We start from the raw sequence: 18,893 nt of genomic DNA on the forward strand, positions 1-18,893 counted from the left end.
GATTTACGAGCGAATAAACAGGTACCGATTTTGCATTAATTTTAATAAAAATTAACTATTGACGATAATTAATTAATTATACATTAGGCTGCGCAACAAGTTTGTTTATCACATGTAGATGTGACGCCACTAATTTAATTAGGTGTGGTTTTTACTATTACGTAAACAAAAGTGAATAAAATATGAAGTAACTAATTACTACTATTATTACTATTGTAATTTTTCTTATCTGCCAGCGCTTGCAAGGACATCTATTTATTGCCCCGCGTATTCATTTTAAACCTAACAATGCACCGAAACGCTGTCGCCGGCATGAAGTTAGATATTTATGTTTCCAACTCCAACCAACAAAACCGTGTTTGAATTACGAGTTTTCATTAGCCGCCGCCGCGTCAACACAACTTCACATCTAAATCCCGCCCCCGAATAAGCCGAATTAAAATTTCCTGTTTAATTCACGTTAACTGCATTACCGGCATCAATCGCGGAGACAAAAACTTCGGCTGTTAACCGACAGAGGCGTACGCATCGGTTGATCGGCGCCCATTTCAAAGCCATAAATCTTGCGCCAGAAGCCGGTTTATCAGCCTTGGTGCGCCCCTTTATTAAAAAATTTCCAATTATTTGCGGTTTGCTGTTGTGTACAATAATTGTAGATCTAGGGTCGCGCGAAGGGTTGCGAATATTAATTGGCCCAAAGCGTAGGCAGGTTGCAGCACCCTCACCGCTAAAACCGAGACATTTACACCTCATGCATTAACGTCTCACCCCGCTTTTCATCCTCACATAACCGTTCCATCCAAAAACACCCTGGAGTGTCAACTTCTTTGATTAAATTAAAAGTTGGCTCCGGGAGGACCGCCGCCACCATTTACATGCAAATCTCATTTAAACATTTAGCCAATTACATTTTTGGGACGGTTTGAGAGTTGATAAGAGGTATCACTTACCGGAGACGGTGTACTCGTCGGGGGTGATGGGGCACTACTGGGATCAAAGAAAATGGGGTTGGTGAAAGTTGAGACGACGGTTTTGTTATGTAACTTTCTATTTTTTATTAGGGGTTCGACGAAATTGGTTGACAACAGGTAAAATCTTACGCTGAAATAGTTGTATTCTCGAAAAGAAAGTGGAAATATTCAGTATGGTCAAACCACTGAAGGTGTCTACGCTTTAGGTAGGTAACTTTGCGCACAAATTTTGAGGTATTGTTCTCTTATAACGCTTTCCACCATACTTCAGATTTTTTGTAATAAGAGGCATTAAATCCAGATCAAAAGTTTATTATATTGAGTAATATAATATATAACTTGCCGGTTACGAGTCTTTAAAAATTATATTAAAATGAAATAAGTACTTTCAAGATTTTTTTTGTAGGTAAAGTACCTATTTATTAGGCTACTTAGATTTATGTCAGAATGAAATGGGAAATATTCGCTATACTTGAAGCTTATCCTGAAGATGGCAAAATACTAACAAAAATTTTTGTCTTCAACCCCATCAAAACTTTCATGAGGTCGTCTCAAAATTTCGTTGAGTAGTTTTTACTCAAAAGTAATATTGTAACAATTTACTGTATCTGGGTTTAATAGTACCTACTTATGTTTTTAACCTTCTACATCGGGGTTATCAGTAAACACACAACACCAACTAAAATGTATCTGTTTATCCCCTCGAGTAAATTTCAAAAATATTTCCTTAGATTCTGTGTAAATGAAGCAATTTCGCTACTAAATTATATTGAAAACAGCGTACTTATCTATTTTTTCTGAAATTCTAGTATTACAGAAGCCTTGTTACTAATATTATGTCAGTAATAAAATACAGGATGTTCTGTTTGAAAAAATGTCGATGTTTGAAAGTTATGTGTTCAAAAATTTTATAAACACTCGGTATATTAAAATTTAATTTAATTTAATTGATACCGCATCAAAGCGCGTGGCTCTATTTGTCTCTGTATAAATCTTACAACGTTAATGTCAAAAGTAACATTACTGCAATTTTTTGCGCATTGCTAAAGAATTTCAAGGAAATTGGAATAAGGTAGTAACATCGTATCAGAATTTCAATATAGACTAGAGTTTTAAATAATAATAATAATATTTATTACAAAAGGCGTATAGAAATAAAATAAAGCCTAAGTAATGACCAACCAGAGTATGTAAAAAATATACAGGGTGAGTCGACTAAATCCTCGAATAACTTTTTTACTTATTAGCTAAAAGTAATGATATTAAATTTGCAATGGAAAAAACTATATTCCAGAAATATCATTTAAGGTTTTTTTATTTCTCAGATTTTGCAGTTTTTTTATTTCAAAAAAATTTAAAAACGTTGCTTTATTAAATTCACTATTTAATATTCGTAAATTATTGCAATTTTTCTTAGGAAAAATTTTTTTTAGAAAACAAAGTCCACAAAATGCTTTGAGAAAATATTATTTTACAAAAACAAATAAAACTTATCAAAATAAATACTGAATTTTGCTAAGTAATTTTTCTCAATTTTGTAGTAAAATAAAAATTCAAATGGATTAAAAAACAATTTTTTTTGACGATTTTTTATTATTACTTATTTTGTTTTCATATTCGCATACTCGCCCTGTATATCTAATAATCATCTCCACAAAATAAACGATAAGGGCATCATAAAACTAAATAAATTAAATATCTCTTTAAACATGTAACTCAACATGTTATTTTGTCTGTCGTTTAATCTACCACTATTTTATTTTAATATCTAAGGGTTATCCTAAAAATTTAAGTCAACAGAATCTAATTCTATAATTTATTGAAGAAACTACAATGTGAATATTTTTAACGACTAGCAGTGAATATTTACAAAAATTTATAGGTGTTAATCTCATCCAAATAATTGGTGAGGTCGCCTCGTCTCAAAATTTTATTCCCGAATGTTCTCAGTTGAACTGCTTAGACTGACAAGTTTCTTTATCTTCGGCTCATTGATTTAGTCATATTTATGGATATGAGTAATTACAAAAAGAAAAGAAATTTTACAAAAATTTTTAGGACTAAAAAATACTCAGTGAAGTGTTTGAAATTTTCGTTATCACTTGGTAGTCTCAATAAACTTTGGTATCTGTCTTTATTTAAATAAAAAAAGACAGCAATATACGGTCAAGCATCCTGAAAACCAACCATTTAGCAGCTGTGATGTGTCATGCGCATATAATTTCTTTTATTTCTGTTGAATAATAAAATGTGCCTTTATTATCAACCTACGGCCCAGTTTTAACTTGTTGCGTTAATTGAAATTTGCGACCGTAGCTGAGTTATAAATAATCTGATTTGTGTTACTATGAGGCAAATTCAATTGCGGCGACGCAAAGTCCATTCGATTTTGACCTCAAGCCAATAAATTTAGTCTATGAATAAAGATATCTGTTAGTTGTGTTTTTAATTAATTAAAATAAATAATTAAACTCAAATACGTCCTGCGTATTGGTCACGCTCCAGAGGACAAGGGAAGTACTGTTTAAGCTGTTTAAAACATTTTTTTTTTGTTTTCGTTACTCATGATATTTTAAAGTGCGAAAAACACATGTCTTAGGGATTAGAATAAATGTTTTGCTTATGTATTAATTTTTTTAGATTTAAGTTAAAAAATTAATTGGTTGCTTGTTTTTATATTTTTTGAAATCTGTCACTGTTAGTAATTTGACATTTATTTATAGTTTTAATATTGTTGTTATTCAATTTTAAGGGATACGTTCCACGTAATACCTTTTTTTTATTTGTTTAATTTGATTTCCAAAATTCTATGAGTCCAGAATAAATCTAAAATGTTCAAATTGTGATTACGACAGTGCCGACAATATAAAAGACGTTGACGTAATTCTTACATGACGTAATAATCATAAGAGGAGCTTTCTGTTTTTCGATTTGCGTTAGTTTCCCCTTGAATGGAACATGTGGAAAAATATGTATTAAAAAGTGTCTCCGGGTCTGGTTGTATCGCGCTTTGTGTCTGAAATTACAGCGAGCATGGTAATAGGTTTGGAATAAAACAACGAGATCGTGGTTGAAATCTCATTTGCACATCCACTTACCAAGCATTTTCTCTCTCAGAACCAACTCATAAATCTGTGACATTAAAAAACAAAGGCAGGGAGTACATCAAAACATGTCTGTGGTAAAAAATGTAGCTTTCGCAAAAAGCAAAGCTTCATGGCGGCGTCACGTTGGCTGGCTGCGGTTAACGAATTGCATGTGTGCGGAACCTTTCAACTTGACAAATCGTATGTCGGAGACGAGACCTTCATTCTGTGGGTGGAGGCAATTAGTTTTCCTATTAAACCCTCTACCTTTCCATAAACATGGATGGCTGGATTCCAAGCTAAGAATAACCGCGTAAAGTGACCCTTTTTGACGCGTTCTCATATTGATAAGATTGCTAATGAGCCCGAACGCAATTAAGCATGTGTGATACTCAACACATCGGCTTGAGGAGGTAATTAATCTGCAGTAATTAAGTGTATCGGGCGATTTTTAAGAGCATCCGAGTAAATGGATTAGCACACGCAAAATCTCCAGATGCCAATTACGCCATACAATTACCTCATTTGTTGCTATTAGTCCAATTACTAAAACACATCCGAGATGCTCCGCTGAACCTGGAGAATTTGAATATGGTAGATCTAATTACCTGTTCCTCGAGGTATGCAGAAAATATTTTCGAGGCGGTCATTAGTTGCGTTTTTAACGACAACTCTTTTTTGGGTTGTTATTCAGGAGTTTTCTCATCCGTTACGACTCTACTTCTTAGAATGAGAATATCCAGATCTCGTTTAGATTTGAGCCGGTTTATAGAGCGACTACGACTTGGCCTTTGACACGACCGCATTAAACAAGTTGAGTTACCGAAACATCTACACCTAGTTAGCTGCTCATGGGGTGTACTTCAAACACGTGTTACTGACATGTCACGTACCTCAAGTTTCTTTTCTGGTTTCACAGCGACCGCATGAAATGGCCGTGATGAATTGTTTATCGGCTGTTGGGAAGACAATGATGACTGATGCGAGAAAACTTTAACGGTAGTTGGACGACCAACTTTGTTGCGACATACTCTTGACGCGGAATGACTTAGACTTACTCGCAAAAGTATAGCGATGACGGGGTTAAGGGTCATATGAGGCGGCAGTTGCGGAATGCAACCTACTAAAACTTACGTAGTTTGAACAGATGACATCAACTTTTCCGCATAACGTACACTCGGAGGGGGCGTCGATGTGCAGTAGAGTTTAACGTGTACAACTAGATACTGCGATTTTTATAACAAATCTAATTTGTAACGACAAGAGCAGTTAGTTTAATTTACTTTCATTATAAAATTACAAGCTAACTGTTTTTTTTTATATTCCTTTTTCGGAAAAATAAATCAAGTAATATAGACACCTTTCATGGAAGCTTTAGTTAAGACCAACCTGTCGCGATTTTTTTAGATGTGCACTTCTAGAATACATTGGATGATAAACTATAACAATATGAACAATTGTTTGAAACATTCATTTTCCCTTTTAATATAACTGGGGAGTGTTTCCATCATGACCATGTAAGTGTCACGGATGCAAAATATCAAGGATAATGGGGTTGGGTAATAATGATAGGAGACTTCTTTTGATTCTTTCATTGGGAAGGTTAGAGCACTAAAAAAGGGCATTTATCGATTTATAATTAATCGTAACACCTATTTCTCTGCAGGTAGATCTAGATGTGGGACAATTGTTCCGGAAGTTTCCGTTGTATTACTTATTACTTAAATATTTTACAACAAATATAATCGAATACCTACATGTGGCCATTTTATTCATTTTTAACAAAATTTGTTTATAGTCACTTTTTTAAAAAACATGGAACACATTTTTTCCATAAAAAAATCTTACAGTTACCTAGTTCTTATGAAAAACAAGTAATAATTTAATCCATCATATTTAATAATAATAACGTACAATAACAGGGCAACTACTTTTAGTAATGCAAATAAAGCATTTTGGCATATTAAAATGTCATAATTATTTCAAGAAGTTTGATGCTTGAAAGGTATCTCTTAGAAGATTTTCGTTCCACATCGTTCCTTTGCTTACATGTTTTTGCATACTTTCCGCGATAGTTTGTTTCTTTAGCGGTATGTTTATTTACTCGAGTGTGTCGATGCTTCTGTATGAAAATTAAATAAATATCTGCAACAAAGCTTATCAGGTAGACAATTTTTGAAGGTTCCGTCAAAATTCCGTAACGCAGTTAACTAGCTGCAAGTGTCGCATTCCGCGGACACGTGTTTACATGAAGCGTGGAACCCAAATGATGATCCGTCTCAGCTTACATGTGTCACTCATTTGAAGTCCGTACTTTGCTCAAAATATTTAGTCATTTGCCATTTGAACCCCGATCGACATGAAGGTCCCGAAATGTCCACACTAACACCGTTCCTTCTTCCAGGGCCCTATGACGGTCGTTCTCGCCATCCAATGAGGAAGTCAGCAGTGGCCGCCATCTACACCGTGACCTCGTGAAGCCATCCCAAGTGAGCGAAAACTAGTGTAATTGTGTAAAAAAAGTGGCGATGATACAATGTCCTTAGTGCTTTAGTGCGGTTTAACTGTGTCTAGAGTGCCCATTCTGTGATCAAAGAATTATGAGTTCTTACTTCGCCAATTCCTACATGCCGGACATGCGAAATGGGGGTGTAGTTTCCGCGGAGCACCCGCACCAACACCAGCACTACGGCGCCGCCGTCCAGGTGCCCCAGGGCGGAGCGGCCGTCCAGTCCGACCCCAACACCTGCGGCGGCGATCCGTCCGTCGTGGGCCTCCGTCAAGGCATCCCCCCGCACCACTATGGCGGCCCTCCATCCGGGGGCCAGCCGCCCCAGGGCATGCCCTACCCGCGCTTCCCGCCCTACGACCGGATGGACATCCGGGCGGCGGGCTACTACGGCGCGCAGCAGCAGCACATGGACGGGAACCAGGAGTACCGGCCGGACAGCCCCAGCAGCATGCACATGGGGAGCAACGCCGCCCCCAATGGACACCAGACGCCCGTGGTCTACGCCAGTTGTAAGCTGCAGGCGGCGGCGGTGACCCAGAACGGTGTGCTGGGACCTACGGGGAGTCCGCCCCTGCAGACGTCGCAGTCGATGAACAACCACCACATGGGCCACCATATGCAGGAGCAGCATCCGCAGCACCACCAGCAGCACCACCAACAGCAGCACATGATGTACGGTGGCCAGCAGGGCGCGAACATGCACCAGCAGGGCCCGCCGCATCAGCAGGCGCCCATGCAGCAGCAACCGACGCAGGGGCAGCAACCGCCGGGCAACACGGCGGCGGCGTTACCTAGTCCTTTGTATCCCTGGATGAGGAGTCAGTTTGGTGAGTCTCGGCAGAACCAGCCTGGGCTGTTACCTTGAAATAAAAAAAAAGTACAGTCGCTATATGCAAAAATGTGAAAGACGGAAGTTTCACAAAGCTCCGTATTAGGTCTTGTGTTTTTTACTGACTTTATTAACGATTTTCTGTTAAATATTATCGTAAAAGTAATAATTAAACTATTTTTTTAATATCACCAAAATAAAAAATATTAAATTTAAAACATAAAAACTTGATAAATGTTTTCTGTATCTCCACAATTATGTTAATATGAAGGTTATAAAATGGAGACCAGATGACGGTACAATATTCCAGATCCGAACGAATTAAATATTTATTATTTATATTATTTTTTTCTTATTTATTATTTGCTAACGTCCGAATACTTTTAAAAATGATACATGGGGAGAAAGTTCGTGGATAATTAAGAATGATATAAAGACTATGAGAATTATATTTTGTAATTTATTATCGGAAAAAAAAAACAGCTAATAATCTTGTTATAGTTAAATCTTAAGAATATTCAAGTCAGTATTACATTATCCACATCGAAAACACCAAACAATTACTGCATCGTCTACAATCTACATAAAATTAGAACTTCTAGTTTAGAATACTTCGTAAATAATTTTAAATCGTCTGTAAATAAGAACAGTTTAAAATTTTTTTGTTACATTTACTAATATCATGTTCGAAACAAAAATGGTCCGAGCTTGTAGCCCTGAGGCATACCTGATAAAACGTGAATTGAGATTAATTTAATTCCAGTGATATCTGCAAACTGTTTTCTACTAGTTAGGTACGACTTGACCATACTAAAAGGGGATTTCAATACCCAACTTAAATTCAAAATCATTCCGTCGTTTTATTCACTTGGTCACACACCTTCGACAGATCAGTATAAGCGTAATCCGCTTTACGACCACTTTGTTTCCAAGCTAGTTAACACATAACCAGTCAACACAAAAAGATTTGTTTATAAAACCATGTCGTTCGTCAATTATAAAATTCAACACTTTAGCAACAGGTGACGACAGCGAAACACTTCTACTTACTTATAATTTAGATTTTTATTTGTAGACAGGCTTAATATACGAAATTTTCCACAGATTTGGAACAACTCCTATCTGTAAAAATTTATTGCACAAAATTCTTAACGGATAACTCAATGTCCAGGACATTCCTTAAATCCGCTTTATTAATGTTATTGTGAAACATTGTATTGGAGATATTGTTTGTATTAGATCTTTTGGGCTTCACAAATTTCCAAAAATATTTACATAAATTTATAACATTTGGTTCACGCTTAATATATTTTTCTTAAAGAACTAAACGCTAGGTAATTCGAAATTTTATATGTTCTTTAGTGTAACATGTGACCACTTTTATTATTTAATATAACGACCTTGTATCCTTATCAAACCACTGAAGAAACTAATCATTACAAACATAAGTTTTTTATACTAAGTACATAATCGGCAATTAATTATTGAATTAATTTTGTCGCAGTCTGAAACAGAATTAAACTATTTAAAAGATGATTGCATTCAACCGTATAATAAAACTAAATTCTTTCAGTTTTCTCAATCACGAATAATTCAGTTTTAGCACAGAAAATTCCTTTTCCATTTCGTGGAATCTACCGCACACAGAATTATGCAAACTTGACTGACGTTTCTTTTCGAGCCAAAGATAAAATTCTTGCTACTTTTGTGACCTTCTTTGTGATGTCGAAACAAAAACCAGTGCAAAAATCCTCCAGGTCCGACTTTTTCATTTCAAGTCTGTGACAATGCGGTGCACCCAAATTGCACAATGCCGACATTTATTGTACCTAAGTTACTGATTTATGGCCGGCTTTACGTTTGATGCAATTTTGCATGAAGAGACCTGCCGGACATCTCAATCCTCACCACAGGGGACTGGTAGACAGTCGCTCAAGCGGACAATAAATTTGCGGCTGGGACATTTAAAAAGTCATTAATTTTACGCTGCATTAACATCTTAATTTCATCGTATATGTAGCTGAATGATTAATGGAAAAGCGGTGATGAAATTTGTTAAACAAGTGATCACTTTATTTATTTGAGTTTAATGGGGTTATTGTACTTTTGTGGGTTAGGGCTTGAAATGGCCTTTCAGGTTTGAGCCATAAATTTTAAAGTACTGAAAAATAGTGCTTCAGTTTAGTTTACTTTGTACTTCTTGCTAGAGTAGTTGAGATAAGGTGGAAGCAGTGGAAGTGCTACATTGGACCTAGAAAACGACTTTCAAAGTGTATGTTATTTTTTAATATTGTTGCGTACGTACGATTACAACTTTAGAGTTCAAAATTCTGAGTCAGTAGGCAAGTTTTATTTTTGAATGTTGGAAAAAATGTTAATTAAAAGCTTTAAGAATTAACATAACTAACAGTTTCAAAGGTCGTAAAATGTTGTTGAAGCACATAATTTCTTCAAAATTGCAAAACTTATCATAATCCGTCGGAACTAAATTTTTCCCACCCTATTTTAAAATTATCAGTACAAAGGTTTAGATTTACCTAATATTGTCTTTGCCATTTCTATTGAAACACCACCTGTTGATTTTGATTAAAATTTAGCAATTGTAACAGGTTTCGGTTGACTGACATCGGCTTTTAGTTAGAAAATTGTCTGAATATGAACGTTGCCAAATTTGCTATTAACAAGAAGTGGTGTTTCAATGGAAATGGCAGACTATAGTAATAATAATGATGTTCTATTTTTAAATAGGATGAATCCAAATACAGGAAAACCTAAAAAAATGTTATACATACCTATATAAAAAAAATATGTTTCAAATTTAAATTAGTTGTTACATATACTTAGTTGTACAGTTTAAATACTTCCTAAATAGTAACTGCATAAAAGCACAAATAGAACGAACGATAAATTAAATACTCAAATAGTATAGGTCAAAAAAACAATAGAATAATAATCAGTTATTGCACAAAAATTATTTAATAGTCCTACTAAAACTATCGGAGAACAAATTTATATAGCCGCAGTGCAAATTCGAGTTTTTACATAATACGTTAATCGTTAATTGGCAATTTTGTGAATATATTAGTTCTTGGCTTGCCTAAATAAAAGGTTCGTGAATGACTAGTAACATTTATGTTCATTATCAGTGTACAGTCCATAAAAATGTGAAAGAGATCATATAAAATTCTAACTGTTGAGAATGTTCCTAGAATAAATAGGTACTGAAATTCTTCCAAAAGTACCATTAGTATGTGATGGGATACCAAATCAGTGAATCATATTCGAGTTGTGTTATATTGCCACCCGTGGTGTACCTATTATTGCCAGTGGTAATAAATTGGAAGAATCATGGTAATAGTAGGAACGGTGAAAAAAATATTGAACTGCTTATTTGAAATAAAAACGTAAAGTATAAAAAAAATTAGTCTCTAACAACAATAATTTTAACGAAAACATAAACTTAATTAAAAAAATGGTGGAAGGTTGTTTCTCTCGCCCCTGAAGTACATAGAAATATATCCAGCATTTGCGAAAAATTGTAAAATATGATTTTGGGAGTTTTACTTTTTTAAAACCCTCATAAATTGAAATAATCATATGTACCTACATATGTAATGTTAAAGTAGATCTAAAGAAATGTGCTATGCGATGTTTCAAATGAGTTACAAAATTTTGTGATGACGTCATTAACATCAACAATGACACGTATATCAACTTGGATTGGTGCAGTGTAATAGTAATAATGACAATGTTGTATTTCCAAATTTGCGAGAAAATGGAGTGAGTCGTTTCTGATTTAATCGATCAAATAAACTGACTCATTTATTTTTTTTTGAGCCACCTGTATAAGCAAATTTTAGCTAGGATTTATTCGGCAAAATTTGTTTGATGAGTTGACGTCATCAATTTTTTGGGGAAATAAACAGATATGTATACCTACGTTTCGATTAAACATTTGCCATTTTTATAATAATTTTCAAACGTCTGCAAGATTTCAAAGCTTACGGTTTTGCAGTTCCTCATTTAATTAAATTAAATAAATTGAGTCATTCACTAATTTTTTTGAGTCACCCTATAGAAGCTAATCTAAAAATCATGAATGCAATTATAAATCACAAGTACAGACTCTTCATATTTTGCACATTTTAAATAGGATTTATTTGACAAAATTTTGAGGTGACGTCATTAATTTTTTTGGGGGATAAGCAAATATCTTATTTAAAAAAAATAAAAAATAAAAATTTACCACCCGTATGATATCTGCAAGATATCAAAGCATTCGGTTATGCAGACTTAAAATTAAAGTGCAAAACGTCGATAATAAAATTTTGATTTCTGGACGTTTCTGGTAAAAACTCAACACGGATTCATAAAGTACAGTGTAGGACTATATTATTTTATACAATTTAAAACCATTTTACCATTTTATACAATTTTAAGATGACGTCATCTTTAACCATCTACATGATATTCCTAATACACATATAAAATTTGACAACAATCGGTCCGGTGGTTTCAGAGATTGAATGCCTAACAAAAATTGATACAGACAGACAGACAGACAGACGAAAACAGACAGACCCATTTTTTCGTACTCTACTTATAGGGGTTATGACCCATGGAGAAAATATGAAAGTAGCCAGTCACCGGATGGACTGGACAATACTTCCTTAGGTTACGCTCGGGAAATAAAAATAAAAATTTCTTTAATTTTTATTTTATTATTCAGTAAAAGGTAAAAATGATTTATAACTATATAAAATTTTTATCAATTTCATTTTTATTTAAAGAAAGAACACTTAGGTATCTACTAATTAATCTATGGACGAAATTTTAGCTTTCAAGTTCTAAAACTAAATTTTCAAAAAAATTTTAAACCTTAAGGTGGCAATATTTGGCTAGCTACCTTATGTTACCTATAGCGCACTTTCTTGTAAAAGTCATAGTCAAGCATTTGGTGATATTTAGTTATAACAGGTTAGCTCTACACACAAAACAAAACAGTCATCTACGTATGTATTGATTTACTGAAAAATCTTCAGAATGTCAGCAGATAAATCGTTGATAAAAATGAGGAAACGCAAGGGACCTAAGTTAAAGCCTTGCGGAATGACTTAGGTATTGTTTATTTAATGACAATAGATAGTCGAATTAAAGCATCACTGAATTCAAAAAACCGAAGTTTGTGTAAAAAACATAATGATTATGCAAACATCGATCGCTTCATGAAACTGTAATACTTTTATGAAGAACTGATTCGAACCTTTTTGAGATAAAATTGAAACAAGGCATGCATACATTATACGAGTTTGTTTTCATATTTTCAAAAACGAGCTATTTTTTAATTCAGATAGAAAAGGACGAATACTGATTATACACAGCTGATCGAGTAATTCAGGCTCCGCCAAAAACGAAACAGATTTAAATTTATTTTCTTAAAGTACCTCTTTTTTTAAACTGTTTTTTCGACAAAGATAAAATTTACAACGAGTTATTTTTCAACAGATGCTAAAACATTTGTCTCTATAGAAAAGTTGCTCGAATAAAATTTTTTTGTTTAACAGTAGTAAGTAATCATTTTATGTTACTTGATTTAGAAAATAATAAATAACCATTTCAGCAGGTAGTAAAAAGCTGGGTAGGTATTTCAACTCAAAAAACAAGCTGTTTTTATTTCAACGAAAGTAGAAGTTTATGTTGTTTCAAAGAGGCTTTTCTCCAATTTATAAAAATCTTTGTATTCATTATAATTTGAAGGTGCATAAAAATGTAACTAACGACCTTGCACTAAGAAAAATGACCTAATTGAAAATATAGCGCACTTTACTGGTGCGAATTTTTTAATGTTAATTTTAAATATTATGGTGTAAATTTTTTACGCATTAGATGCAGCTGTCAATGCGAGACTCGCCAAACATAACCCGAAGTGTAACGATCCTCGGACAACAAATTCCTCGCCTCCTCTGTATTTATTTTTCTCATGACACCGGTGCTAGATTATAGGAAATAAACCAACAAAAAATGGTCTATGTGCAGGTGCCCATATTTCTTCCAACATTTGACACAAGTTCTTAATATTAATAAGCTCCCGCGGTCCGGTCCAGACTGCAATATATCATGTCAAAGATTCACACTCGGCTTGGAAATAAGGTCACAAGAACATGACTTTTGGCCGACGTGTACCAGTGGCCAAATTTTAATTACCTCGAAGGACCAAAGTGACAGTTAAAAAGTGTTCCTGAAGAACTTCCGTCTCCTTTTGTTCTTAAAGAAGCAACGTCTCTCTTTGTTCGCCTGTAGAGCGGCGATTAAACTAATAGAGATGGAATTTACATCTGTTGGCAACCATAAGCACGGTAATAACAATATAACCGCTACGGTATATAGGCTACTTGTTGAGTGCAATTTATGAAGCAAGGATGTGTTCGGGCCACGTTCGTGCAGATCCGCGCCGCGTCGACACTATTAAATAAGCATTCTGGTGATAAATTGTGACGGGATGAGATTTGATAGTGCTGTAAATTATTTAACCCTTTTCATAGGGTAATTATTATTAGGTTACGCGGCCATAATGTTCTGAATTGTTTATTTTATTATCTCTTAATTTGTTTCACTCGTGTTCTCGAAATTTATGACACCATCTAACAAGTCGTAAAATACGTGTTTACGAACTGTAAACATTCACTCGTTATGACCAAGTGCTTCTTTATGATCGGACTATTTTTCATATAGTATTGCCGCAAAAATTACGAGCATTTGTTCGCGGTCCGCCACCGCCGGCTGTAATCATTTTCAAAACAAATCGCTACTCCAAACAATGTTTCTCACACATTATTCAGTTTTGTTATTGTGTGCGTCGAATGTGTCAAAGTGTGGAGCGATGTTTGGGAACAGGACTTGATTGACTACCGGAATTTTATTTGAGAGCTTGTCAAATAAAAGGATGCGTTAGTTCACTCATGAGTGAAAAAAGGCTTTGAAGGTTTCGATGGTTCTTCACACGCGGATCTTGTTCAAGCGTTAATGTCATTCGTTGCGTAAAAACTTACAACTGCAACACATATTTTTCTGCAGAGAAAAGAATAACGTATTATTTCTAAGCACTGACAGGAATTTATAGAAGTAGTCTGTATTGCATCTGTACTTGTTACGCCGAAGAATTTGTTAAAGTCGAATTTTCTCTAAAATCCTTTATATTTGATCAATGTTAGCGAACATAGTTTTGTGCGAAAAACGATTTAGTACTTGCATTTGGTTGTTTATTTATGTATTTTTCAAACACGATTTATTATTTGCTTTTATAATGTTGAAACCACTCTTCCCAGTAATAAATAATATGTGCGTGACAAAAATAAATTCTTATTTCAGTTGTCATTAGTTATTACATGCATATTTTATTATATATTAAAATACGTTATATTTAGTTAGCATTGTTACAACGTATCTACGTGAATAGCCATTAATAATTATTTATTGTTTAACATTTCTAAGATTTATTAAGTCTTTTTACTGGATTGAGCTCTTACTGCATAAGTTATACCTATACGTATTTAGATAGTAGATATATGGGTGAATCACCTGGGCATTCGCCTCAATTTATGATAGGAACTAAGTACTAGGCCAAATATGATTTCGGATATTTTTATTAATATTAAAAATTTAATTAAAATTGTCGGTGCCAAATTTTTTATAATTTTGTTCGCTGTACTAGGCTTTCAGATAATTTTTGTCGTACTATACACTAAATCTAGTTACATTGTTTGATAAAAGTACTTTTAAGGTTATTTTAATTTTAACCGTCGTTTAAATTCAGTTCACATTTTTTAAATTGTGTCAAAAACCACGTGGACATTTTGTGCCTTTCATAAAAAGTCAAATAATATTGTAATTTTAACGTTTAAAGAAGATCATTTTAAAAATACATATTCAAGGAATCATAAGTAAGACGCAGTTCTGTCGAAAACTCATACAGATTGATGATTTATGATCCAGTAATATTCATCAGTTTCATTTTTACTTCCCAAGCGTAAGCTAAGGATTATCAGGGATGGATGGCTACTTTCATGTTTTCCCTATGTTTGAAATGAGATTCCAGGTTTCCGTCTGTCTGTTTGTGCGTCGTCTGAATTGATTTTGATTAGATAGATAATCTCTGAAACTACCGAATCAATTGTTGTCAAATTTTATGTGTATATTACGAATATCATGTAGGTAGACGGTAAAACGCTAATTAAGCTTTGTCTAACCGCCCTCACCAACAATGTGATATCACCTTATAATTGTATATCGTAAATGCTCTTTAAATTTTATAAAACAATATACTCCTACATATGTAATTTATGCATACGTCTTGAGAAAAAAGAAATTGTATAACGAAAGTGTACAATTTAACATCGAAACTCCAAAATTGAATGCTCTGAATTCTTGCAAACGTTTTAAGGTTATAGTAACCATGGTAAATCGTTATTCAAAGTATATTCGTTTCTCCCCCCCCTTACATTTGATGACGTCATTTTTAAATTTTTAAATCCTATTTAAACTGTGTAAAATATTATGAAGCTATATTTACGGTTTGTTTTTTGCTTTTTCTTGGAGTTGATTATACGGGTGACTCAAAAAAAATTAATGAACGAGTCAATTTATTTTATTGAATAAATCCATAACGGCTCACTCCGTTTTTCCGAACATTTAAGAATACAGTACTGTTATTATTAGTATTATATTGTACACATAGAAATTTACATAGGATGTTTCAACATTATATAGGTAGGTACATATCTTTATTTTAACTTACAGGGATTGCCATAAAAATAAAATAAAATTCGCAAAATAAAATCAAATAAAAAAATGTAGTGCTCGCCTGGGGTAGGCAGCTTAGCCAGTTTACGCACTATTGAAACTCACTATTTAACTACTACATATCTTTATTATTCTTCTCTCTTACACCGCTTGGTTGCCTACTCACTTACTGCTTACTTACTTACTAACTTCTTACTCTCTACTTAATACATTTCTTATTAGTCTTATTACATACATTATTGCTTACATCTACATTAATCCCTACTCTAATCATTCACTCTCTCTTTCACACATTACTTATTGATTACTCCACTACAAAAAAATGTCAATCCTCTTACGTTAATTTTTGATTTTCAAAATCTTCAAAATAACAAAGCAATGACATTGTTGTAAGAAGAAGAAACTACCACATAAACTAAAAAATATATAACATTGTATAAAAAAAGTTGATGCCTTTCTGGAAAAAACTGACAATTTAAAATATTCTTTATTTTATTATATTAGACAGCATATATTTCGAAATAACTGATTTTGTTGTGCCACAGTGTGTTGTTAATTGGTGAATAATCCGGTGTTAGTGAATGAACATACAGTAAAAAATTGAGTTTGTTAATAATATATGGTTTAATATTTTATGAAAGTCTATATAAATTTCTTAAAAAAAGAAGTAGGTATTTTTTAACATCTAATTAACTTCTACGTCTTTAATGAAGAATACTTGTTTTGTACATATCGCGATTTTTACAATTATAAATCTAGGTAGATGTCCTTAAAATTCTATAAATAAATTCAAAGTTTTTTTTAAGTTAAGTTATTTTTAAGTTAATTGATTTATATTTATGTACAAATAACTATTCCCAAGAAAATGGCAAATGTTCAACAATTTGTTATTAATGAGAGAACAGTTTTTAAGCAAAAAAGTAGGTAAATACTACTTATTTGGTTTCAGAAGCCTTATATTTTGGAAACTTTGGCGAACAAAGCTATTTGTAACTTTATTATTCAGTGGAGTGAACTAACTATAGTTTGTATGAATAAGTTTTAATTTGAAAGTAATTAAATTCTTATTATCTCATTTTATTGATAGCTTATTTCCTTATATTTTGTAATTTATCAATTTTTACTCTTATGTTATAAAATGAGTACAACCTACTTGACTTGTGACATCTATAGGCAAACCGAAAAACATTTGAGGACATGTATTTAAATATTTACTTGTTTAAATACTGTACCTAATTTTATATTTTAATGTTAATTAATTTACTACAAAAGTTCGTTTATATGTATATGTTTTACATACCGAGTGGATTTTTCACTTGAATGAATTTGTGATAAGTTAATTAAATATAATCTTCTCAGGTTTCAAGTTTAATTCTAATTTTAAAGGTAACCACTAATTTTGATGATAATGGATTAAATTATACATTTTTAAAATGTCGGCATTTTCCTCCAAATGGAACCAATTTTTTAATATACTTAATAATAATCGCTATTAAAATAGTCGCCATTAAAACAAGTGAATTTAGTTAGATAACCGCTTTTAATGAAAACATGTATTTTTCAAAAGTCAAGTGAATATGTTTTAGAAAATTTGTTTCTCTAATATATGGTAGTCTATGTTTTGAATGCGTTTTGTGTGCTTTTAGAAAGTATTTAGGCAATGTGGATACGTTTACCTAAACTCATTTTAAAGACACTGCTATTGCTTTTCACATATTATTAAATTTGGCTTTTATTCAACATATACATACCTGTAATTTTTTGCCATTGTGAGTGATATACCTAAACATCGGAATAATATAAAATTTACTTTTTTTTGCTTTAATTAATTTACAAGTTCTGACTTTTTTGGCTACATTGCGTAAAACGGTTTAAATGGGAACACCAGCAAGGATAATTCAAATGAATTTTTTGTCGATTTACATAATTATTAATTTACAGTTAAAACCACAACTGAGCGTGGGCGGCTTCTGGCCCCAAAAAGCCGCAGCGTCCAAACTTATCCATTTCATTAAAGTAAGTAGTGGTGATCTTGCACTGAAACAGGTTCCAAAGTCTCGATAAAAATCCAAAACGAAAAAGCCAAACCGTTCGTGCATAAAGCTTTAAAACCGTCGGCATTAAATTCATCGGTTCGCTTTTTCACCTAATTGATCTCGCGGCATCACTTATTACATGAAATTATTGCAAACCAATTATCGACTGACCAAAGGGACACGTTCCACACTCAATAATTGCAATTACCAATTTAAGTTCCACTGTCGGGAGAAAAACGGACTTTGACATTCCACATTTCGGGTTCGTTTTTCTGGATGTAATTAGTGTCAAGTTGGAGTTTTCACACAAAGGAGAGACGTTGAACCCACCTCCTCCCGAGTCGACAAAAACCTCCCATGTGGCGATGGGTCACATTTTTCCCGTAGCCTGGCAAGGATTTGTTTTTATGATTAAAGATCCGTCGTTGGAGGGCATTAATAAAAAGAGCAACGGATTTCTTTTAAAATTCTCCCGAATCCCAGAGGTTTTTCAGTTATCTAATTAACGATATTAGATTCGGATGCAGCTTCGTCGTGATGAACGCTACGCTACCCTGAACAAGACATGTAATTATTTTAACCCGACTGTTCTGAGTTTGATTTATTTCAACACAGACGTGAACTCTGATTAGTTCGATGCTTCTTTAATTAACGTAGCTT

General features: G+C 33.4%; 1 protein-coding gene across 4 annotated transcripts in view; it reads left to right on the plus strand.

Annotated features, from left to right (window-relative positions):
• LOC135129216 (homeotic protein antennapedia-like) overlaps positions 1 to 18,893 on the plus strand; it is a 295,089-nt gene that overhangs the window by 261,298 nt on the left and 14,898 nt on the right. For all 4 annotated transcript variants that reach the window (XM_064056354.1, XM_064056353.1, XM_064056351.1 and 1 more), the window contains exon 2: positions 6,462 to 7,396. In XM_064056354.1, the coding sequence (XP_063912424.1) occupies positions 6,658 to 7,396 (739 nt within the window). In that variant the 5' untranslated portion in view covers positions 6,462 to 6,657. The remainder of the gene's footprint in view (positions 1 to 6,461; positions 7,397 to 18,893) is intronic.

The sequence above is a fragment of the Zophobas morio genome, unplaced genomic scaffold (genome assembly GCF_036711695.1).
Source record: "Zophobas morio isolate AGI-343-1 ecotype UQ-CSIRO unplaced genomic scaffold, CSIRO_AGI_Zmor_V1 ptg000014l, whole genome shotgun sequence".
Taxonomy (NCBI): Eukaryota; Metazoa; Arthropoda; class Insecta; order Coleoptera; family Tenebrionidae; genus Zophobas; species Zophobas morio.